Here is a 9,251-nt window from a genome sequence, read left to right as displayed (position 1 = left end):
AATAAAATGCATCTGTTGATATTCATCCAAAAACTACATTAAAAATATTTTGATCGAGAAATCATATTACAAAATTGAATACTACGTGTTCGATAAAAATGTATGGAAAGTCGACACGGCTCCAGAATCCACACAAATTTGATTCAAAGTGTATTCCATAGCATTTAAGTTTATTTGAAAAGATTGCTCTTTTCAAATAAATATATATATATTTCCATGCGCGGGAATCGAACCCGTGAACCCGTGACCTCTGCGTGGCAGACCAGCATGGTAACCGTTCGGCCACGAAGCCAGCTACGTAACAGAAGCGTGAAATTTATGTCCGCACTTCCTTCGTTTTGTTTTATTTTGGTATTGTATGATGTAGAATTGAGTAGTTGAATAAAACACACTTTAACACGAATACCTAAAAGTATATTGTAGTAAATGTACTGTATTGTCGTAAATTGTCGGCACAGGCGTGTCACTGCTTGGTGGCGGCCTCGTGCAGTTTCTTTTGGACTTGCTCGGCCTGCTTCACGAAGTCATCGTACGCCTCCTTGATCTTGGGGGCCAGTTTCTGGTTAGTCTGTTCCATGTTCGACGCCACCTCCTTAGCCAGCTTCTGCGTCTCCTGTAACACCATATGACCCCATTACCGCCACAGCCGGGGCGACTGGACGTTGGCCCTCGGGCTGGCGACGACGGCGGCCGACGGCGAGGAACCGTTCCATAGAACAAACAGAAAGGCACAACAGCTGACCTGAACGGTGGCTTGCACGGCGCTCTGCAGCTTGTCCTTGAGCGCCGCCGCCTGCTGCTCCACCTCGGGGTGCGACCTGCGCAGCTCGTCGGCCGTGCGCTGCAGCTGCGCTTGTGTCTGCTGTAGAGCCTCTTTCGCTTTTCCGTTGGCGTCGGTCAGCTGAGAAAGGATAAATGTATGAAATGTTCACTAAGTTTCTTCGTTTTCTTTAAAACGTAGGCGCCTGTGTACACTTTTGACAATCAGTCAGTGGTCTTATTCCTACAAAATTTTCTAGTTAAGTGAAGCCCAACACCTGCTCAGCCAACATTTGGCGCGCGGCGGTGCACAGTCAACGTGCGTATGAGCACTACGATCGCGCTAAGATAAACGGTTTAAATCTTTTCACACGTTCATCAATCAAATAATTTTCGAGGAACGCACTCACAAGCAAATAAAATGTGGTGCTCTACTGCTTGCTACCATAGACGTAATAGTAATAACAGTAGTGTTGTCACAATATTTTTTATAAGTCGAAGTATATTCAGTAAGTCATTCGTCCAGTCCGATGTAATGTTCCATTACAGGCAAATTTTTATCGTGCAAGTAGTGAATAATAAACAACATTTAGTAAGATTATCATTTGCTCTTAGGCAAACCGCGTAGTGATTGTGCGGGGCAAGTGATAGCTGACCCTTTGACCTTCACAGAAAACGACCGACGATAACGATGAAGTCAAGCCATGTCCGGTTAACGAACTATTCATATGAATTGAACGTCAGGAAGTACGTTTTCTTCATAAAACTGTGCGGAATTAATATAATATATATGTATAGGTGTTAAACGGAGTGCGACGAACAAAACTTGATTTCCAGGATTTTACGGCAGACAAACACCGATAAACATAAAATATGAGGTAAAATACGTACTGCGTTTTGCAAGCTCGAGGAGAGAGCGGACAACTGCTGTAGCACGGAGTCAGAGCCTTCTTTGAGAGCTTTGTTAAATTCCTGCGTGTTCTTGGAGTTGGCCAACGAGTTGAGCTGCTCGCTGAACGTCTTCTGGAACTCGCTGGCGTGCTTCTCGATGTCGGCGAGCGGAGAGCTGGCGGCTGGCGCGTCACGGCGCATGCGCGCGCTCGCGCTCGCCTGCTTCCCAAAACAAGCGTATGTACACTCGCCGCATGGGTTATTCGACTTGTGTTGCAACGGTTGCTCACATCAAAGTCCTGTACACGTCATTGTATAGCACGTTCGAAGAACTATAACGCGTTCATATCTAACCTTTACAAACCGTGGCAGACTTTAGAAATCCAAACAAAGCTGCTAGGAGCGGGCCTTCTCGCAGAGCGCGAAACCCGCACGTTTGAGTAATTCGTAAAAACTCCGCTTTAGACTAGCGTGTGATGGAAATATATTAAACGAATTCTGTTAGAGGTATTCTACGCTAAAGATAAATTTACAGAAACAATGAAATTTTTTTAAAACAATAGAAACGTAAGCACGTACCGTGGCGAGGCAGGCGACGAGGAGAACCATGAACTTGGCCATAGCGGAGTAGTTGGAGTAAACGAGAAGCGGACGTGTTCGCGCGAAGGGCGTCGTGGGAATGCGCCGGAACTGGCGGTGGCGGCGTATAAATGGGCGCGAACCGCAACAGAGGAATATTTGCTTCGGCGCGTGGGGGCTGCAGCGCTTATCGCGGCGCCCTTCGCTCCGCACACAACACACAAGTAAATTAGACAGGGCTTCAAAACAATATAATGAAGGCACATAACGAATTATCACTTGGCCGTAAATAATTAATAACAGTTCGAAGTCGACAGACCCCCCACTGCATGTATTTTTAAGTCGTAAGTACGTTTTAGTCTTGTATTTCAAAAAATAATTCATTCATTATTTGCTATTATTATTTAATTATATATTGAAATAAAGCACACTTTAAATTGTCGGATTTACATAAAATAATATTAAGAACAGGTACCTTTCCGTGCGAGCGCGCGCGTAGTGAGTAAACTGTTATACACGTACAAACTTCTTTTTCATTTATTAAGAACCTATTACTATTAAAAACCACTGCTACAGAGAATTGCAAATAATTCTCGAAAAGTATAGAGACGCCCCAAACAGGCGTTGTGCTACGAGAGACGGAAATACCCGAACTATCTTGACGAACTTTGTTTACAACCGTTGCGTGGAATCCCGATATGATACCAACAATGGGACAATTGATCTTCCCAAAACGGCACAATTACAATTTACTTAAGGTCGCCATTAGCTGGCGCGCTACTGCGCCGGGGCACCGCCCATAGTCGCCATAACAATGTCATTGCGAAGGCAACTCTGTCGGTCGCATCGCAAAAGTTCATACAATGTCGCACAACACAACTTACTTCTATCTAATGAGTCACTTCTAAATTCAAATGTATCTTCATTTCATAGATAAGCAAATTATTGAAATGGTCACATGGTCTGCTGAGTAGCAACTCATTCGTAAGGTAGATTCCCGCGACAAGAACGAGTGACAAACTGAAGAGGTTGCTCTTTGTAAATTCAGTTTCACTTCAATGCGTTTAATCCTCTCGTGAGTTTGGATGTAAATTGTGGTTGTCTATGTGTGTGTCCATGGCTCCCGCGACACAGGGTTTTCCCTAGTGCGAGGATATGTTGAGCGTGTGTGTTATTATATTGTAAATAATTAAGATTGGATTGAGATATGGAGGTCAATTCATTTTCGCAGTAATGGCTACTCCCTAATATCTGAGGACAGACGCCAGACGCTGTTGAAGTTCCCTCAGAGGCGTGCTAGCGCAGGCGCACACCGTTTCCTCAAGATCGCCATGTGTGAGTCTCCACGGGAGACCGTCACGCACACCCGAACGAGTTATTCTCTTGGACACGTAGGTCGCTTAATGCACGCCGTGAATACGAGACCCATAGACGGCACATATTCAGCTCTTGACAGTATGCTTTAAAAAGCGGTATTTTTACCAGTCTAGTACTTATAGCGTGCAATTTTTTTTCTTTTGTTTTTCCAAAACAAAATAATTTACATTGGTTTTTACCCTAACCTACCTACCGCAATCCATTTAACGGGTTTATACGCAGGTGGCTACGACTAAAAAAAAAAGGTGGCTTCAAGCGTCGCACAGCACAATGCTCTTTCTTTTAGAAAAATAAAAATATACTAAATTAAAGGAAATAGTATTAAACAAGAGAAATTGTGACTGTTACGACTAACAATAATAATATTTTAATTTTTATCCTTAACTAATATTACTACTAACAACAATAACCATATTAATATGTACTTGATCACATTTTTCATCAAACAGTACCAGAGTATTGTTTGACGAAAAATGCCTTCAACCTGTTTTTGCCTTGTTTTACATTTTTACATATTTTCTGTATAAGGGGTTTAGGTAATGCGTTTAGCGTATCAGGGAGCACGTAGTCCTTCTTCTTTCTTCATATACATTTTTATACTCAAGAAAAATGTAAGTCGGTAAGTACGATAAACTACGCAAATTAGAAGGTATCTTTTTTGTTCTAATTCATGTATTAGTGTGAAGCTTACGCAAATAGTTAGCCTTCTTATTTTATCAAATATACTTAGCACTTTGCAGTGGCCAAATAATTGTGTGCAGTGGCCATCTTTATACATATTTTTAATTTTAACGTGTGCAATCGTTTTAAGTAGTGTTATTTGTAGGTTGTATATATCTTCTTAGTAAGTTTTATAGGTACTTCCGTACCTGCTCAACCCGTATGTGATTACCGAGGCCGCCAATGCCAAGTACATGGTTCTTGATGTCTTGTATGGAAGCGCTTGTATGAATTGTACGACGCAGCACATGTACTGTACTGTATGTGTCTTTGAGATCGTCAGTGACTCCATTAATCAAATATTCCAATTTAGACACCTTAGACAAAGTTATACGCAAAGTGACACTCCCGGTATCTGCGAATAAGTAATTTCCATAGCGGCCGCCTTAAACACTATGAACTCACTCATCCTCGCATTATAAGTACTTGAGTTCGTGAGCCACTGCGTATAACTTACTTATAAAGATAGTTATATCACTTTTTCATACCAATTCGAGGCTGATTAATTTCCCTACTTTCTCAGACACACCGAAGATATTTTGAATTGTCGATTTCGGTTACTTAATATATTAGGGGGCAAGTTTTACAGCACAATGTAATTCAATCAAAACCATTAAATTGGGTACCGTAGTGGGCGATGAGAGAATAAAGAAATGGGACAAAAACGCCGGCGGCGCTCAGTTTGTTCGGTTGTTTTGCAAATGACGTTCCTGATCCCGAATGTCGTCACTCTGTAATTCAACACAAGGACGACGTTCATCGAAATGCCAACAGAACTTTCTCATTTACAACAATTGATTTCATCTCTTCTTCTGTTAAAATATTGTTATTGAAAACACTGTGACTCGATGTTTATGTAGAAAGGGCGAATTGACTGGACGGGCAAAGACAACTTATTTTATTCCAAGAATTAATTTTATCATATAATTTCCATTTTTTTCCATAAAGAGACCCATGTTCTGCCATGGAGTTTGTGTGGCAATCCACACATAGTCGACGTATGTTGTGTCACATTGCAATAGACGCGATTCAAAAGCTTACGAGTTATATCAGGTATGAAGGACATTCCAGGTGCACGTGCGCCTCGCCAAGTCGGGACCGCGCCAGTCTCACAAACGTCCGGGAGAGTGCAAACAGTAAACACGGTCAGAGGTAAACAATAATCAAGCTGTTTATTTCTAACCGTAATTAGTTAATCAGTGGCCACTAAATCGTTGTTTACATCCTGCTTTAATATTTTCCACAATGGTCCGTCAGCTAACAAGCTTAACTGGTACAGTCAACTCTGGCTAATCGTACAAACAATAGGCGTTGAGCCGAACGCTGGAGCGTGGAAGTGACACACTGCTCTACTCGTCACTTAGGATTCCCTGGAAATATATAATGTAGTTGCCATTGACTTACTCTACTTACTGTACAGTAAATCAATGGCAAACTGACACAATCACGATTATAATGATTCCATTTGAATACCGTGTTATTTTATGCGCGTATGTAAAGGCTAAGTATAATAGAAAGTAACTACTATCTATTTTCAATTGCTTTTAATTCACATAATTATTTCATACTGGAGTGAAGTGGTATACAATAATATACACAAATAAGAACACTTAGGTCCAGATCATAGCTAAAGTGTCAATTATTTATGTCGATTTCATTTCATTTACAAGTTACTTCGATAAATAAAGTGCTTAGTGGATTTTTCACATTGCATAATAAGTAAAGTTGTGTGTCTTGGGTTGGATTGGTTAATATAAACGGCAAATACTGCTCTTCAGTATCCCACGGGATAGGTAGAAGTATTATTCAAGTGGTAAGGTGGTCTAGTGGAATATTTATAATATTTCAAATACAAATAACAACCAACAAGTGACTCGAAGTAGAACAACCGGAGTAACCGAAAAAAATAGGTTTACCCCAAGTAACCTACACTTACGACCTATTTATAATTTCACACAAGCTGGGTTAGCGCCCGATCATTAAATTCATATATGTATAATAAAGGGCAACAGTAATTAATTAATAATATGAATACATATTAATCAATTAATAAATTAAGTTTGTATTACACATTAGAAAAATATCGTTTTCACCTCACTACCTCGGAAAGGCTTTCTTTTTCATTAGAAATCTGCGCGCAAAACGTCTTTTGCACGCTAGAGCGGGAAAAAGGTTTTTGAAATTCGAACTTGACAACGGACTGTGATGCACGTAAGTTTTTCTTTCGATGAAAAAAAAACATAATGACACGTTCAACTACGCGATCTGTCGTACATTATTTATGTAATATAAATCCGTTGATGTATGTATTCTTATTATTGTCGACATTAAATTGACAACGTTAACTAAATTTCAAACTGGTTTGTTCAACTTTATTTCTTTCATCTACCATTTTCCTCGTTAAAGTGAGGGAAAAGTTGTAAGTTTGGCAGCAAAGTTGTTTAGCGTCTCTTGCCTTGAAACTCTCGCTACGCTCAAGATTCTATTTTTCAATCTTGGGCTCCTTCGCTTGCTCAGATTTCAATACAAGCACTTGCGTCAAACAACTTGCAGCCTTTTGCATAAAAAATAACTATTTCACTTCTCATGCTCTTAAAGTTCGTTTTTGCTAGGTGTGGGCTGCGTAAAATACGATTTTGTGCTCTAGTGCATAAAGTAAAATCTTCGTTTTTGTGACCAAGGTGTCTCGTAGAGGACATATGGAGCTTAAAATAAACTCGTTAAGGTATTTCACACGTTTAATTACTGGCTTAAGTACAATTTTCAGTTTTTGTATATTAAGGGTACCGAACAGAGCGAAGACTGAAAAGTGAATGAAAAATTTTGTGCGGTAGTTATACAAAAAAAAACAAGCAGGCAAGTTAACCCCTGGTGAATTAGTTGTAGCAATGACTAAACAACATACAAATAAGCTCAAATGAGCTAGGCGCGAACACAAGGCAATCAGCCGCCAATAGCCACGCACACTAGAAATTCATATAAAATTTTATTTTTATTTTTTTAATCCATGTTTTATTACAAAATTAATAAAAGTACTTAGGCAATTAGTAATAAATTATAAGAAATAGAAATGCATAAATTTAAATAAGTACCTACCTACTAACATTGTTGCTAAGTCTTACTAACTCATTATGGAAACTTTTTCTGAAATAAATATTATTGTATTATTATTATTATAAAAAATAAAACTTTGCAAAATATAACTGAGCATTATGTTATTCGATCCGAGCTAAGAGTCACGTGTAGAAAAAAAAGAAAAAAGTACATTTTGTGTTGTGTTTCAATCTGAATTTGTTTGTTGTACAGTTAATGTTAAATAACATTGCAGTTGTCCTCGCAATCGAAGTTAAAAGCAGAGTGTATAACCCGTTCTTAATAATATATTAAATGTATACGTTTGTAGTCCCTCTAAAACGAGCCAATATAATTATGCCTGAGGTTGTTAGACATCCGAGCTTAAGCGAGGGTCTCTATTACCCCGAGGGTGAAAACCCTAGTTTTCACTTCGATTGCGAGAAAAATAGTAGTTTATGTGACTGTTTCGTAATGAAAGGCACCAAAATACGAGGAGGGGTAAGATGTTTTAATGCCTAATTATGTACAGTTACATATACACATATTGCTCTCTGTGATGTCTTGAGGAACCGCACGTTACGACTGGCGAAATGGCGGCAAATAAAAACTTTTCTCACGCATGTCATACAACCGTAGTTTTTATTTTTAAAACATAGACAAACTAGAATCAGCCCCAAATATCATATCGTTATCATGTATCAAGTAACGTCGATATCAAGTAACGTGTAAAATTGTCAAAATTGTTAGCTATTGACATTTCATTTCGAATAAACTTTAACACATTGACCTACCAACAAATGGACATCGGATCTAATACAAAAACTACGAAAAAAATGTCCGAGGTTAACCTATACAAACATAGTGACATGTAACGAAATATAAAAAACTAAAACATTTAAATTGTAACGTCATTGCAGTACTGCCTAAATTTGCTTACTACAATTTAAGGGCCCAAAAACACCATATTCAGCTTCTACTGGAAACTTAACAAAATGCACCGTATTTAGCTTCGACTGAAAATTAATTGAACACAAGAGTAATGGAATAGCCTTTCTCGTAAATATTAATTAATTTTTGTATATATATTATTATGTCGAACTTTGTACAAATTCTTTAATGTGCACCATACAAACTTTTTTAGCGCCAGATAAAAATTTACTCTAATTCGATTGAAAGTGGACATGTCGGGGTCTCTATGAGTGTTTAATAATAATTAGTGGTCAAAATTTCTTTTTCGCCATTTTTCAATATGGCTGCCTTACAAACTTTTTTGGCGGTAGAGAAAAATTTCTTCTAATTCGACTGAAAATGGCATGGCTTCAATCACAATTTGGAGTAAAAATTTTGTTTCTACCGTTTTTCAATATAGCCGTAATTTTTTATGTAAATGGCTTTGCTCGGACTGAAAATTGGCACGAAACAATTTCTAAGATTGTTTGATAACAATTAGTGGTTAAATATATTTTTGTAATTTTTAAATATGACCGCCATTAAAGAGCTATTTCAATTTATTTTAAACAAAGACAAAAGTGGCCGAGGCCGGTGGCCGAGATCCGCGGAGGGCGAAGCTCGAAGCGTCCGCATGCCATCAAATGGAGATAATATACGGAGACGTAATAGATTACGAGTACAAGATCTCACAATTGTAAAAATGTAAAGCATGCTTCCCGATGTAGTGGAAATGAGATCCTTATTACAGCGTTGTTGTATCTCAACCGTCTCTATGTTAGATTTCATTTTCTTGAAAGCTATGCCAAAGAGAAAGGGGAAAAAATGCCAAACTACAGCCGAATTTCCTGTACTATGTAGTTATATCAAGTTATAAAGTTAATCCCAGTTTATGTAAATAT

At 38.6% G+C, this 9,251-nt stretch overlaps 1 protein-coding gene across 1 annotated transcript; it reads right to left on the bottom strand.

The window, feature by feature from the left end:
- Positions 1–392: 392 nt before the first annotated feature.
- On the bottom strand, positions 393–2,388 carry LOC113225422 (apolipophorin-3-like). The gene is made up of 4 exons (XM_026457731.1): positions 2,230–2,388; positions 1,651–1,869; positions 743–901; positions 393–613 (listed from the first exon to the last, which is right to left on the bottom strand). The coding sequence occupies exons 1-4, from the start codon at positions 2,269–2,271 to the stop codon at positions 464–466; spliced, it is 570 nt and encodes a 189-aa protein (XP_026313516.1). The 5' UTR covers positions 2,272–2,388; the 3' UTR covers positions 393–463.
- Positions 2,389–9,251: the final 6,863 nt, after the last annotated feature.

Source organism: Hyposmocoma kahamanoa, unplaced genomic scaffold (genome assembly GCF_003589595.1).
Source record: "Hyposmocoma kahamanoa isolate Upper Pololo Valley unplaced genomic scaffold, ASM358959v1 160, whole genome shotgun sequence".
In the NCBI taxonomy this organism is placed as follows: Eukaryota; Metazoa; Arthropoda; class Insecta; order Lepidoptera; family Cosmopterigidae; genus Hyposmocoma; species Hyposmocoma kahamanoa.
Note: the sequence above shows the minus strand (reverse complement) of the source record. Positions and strands in the feature narration are given on the sequence as shown.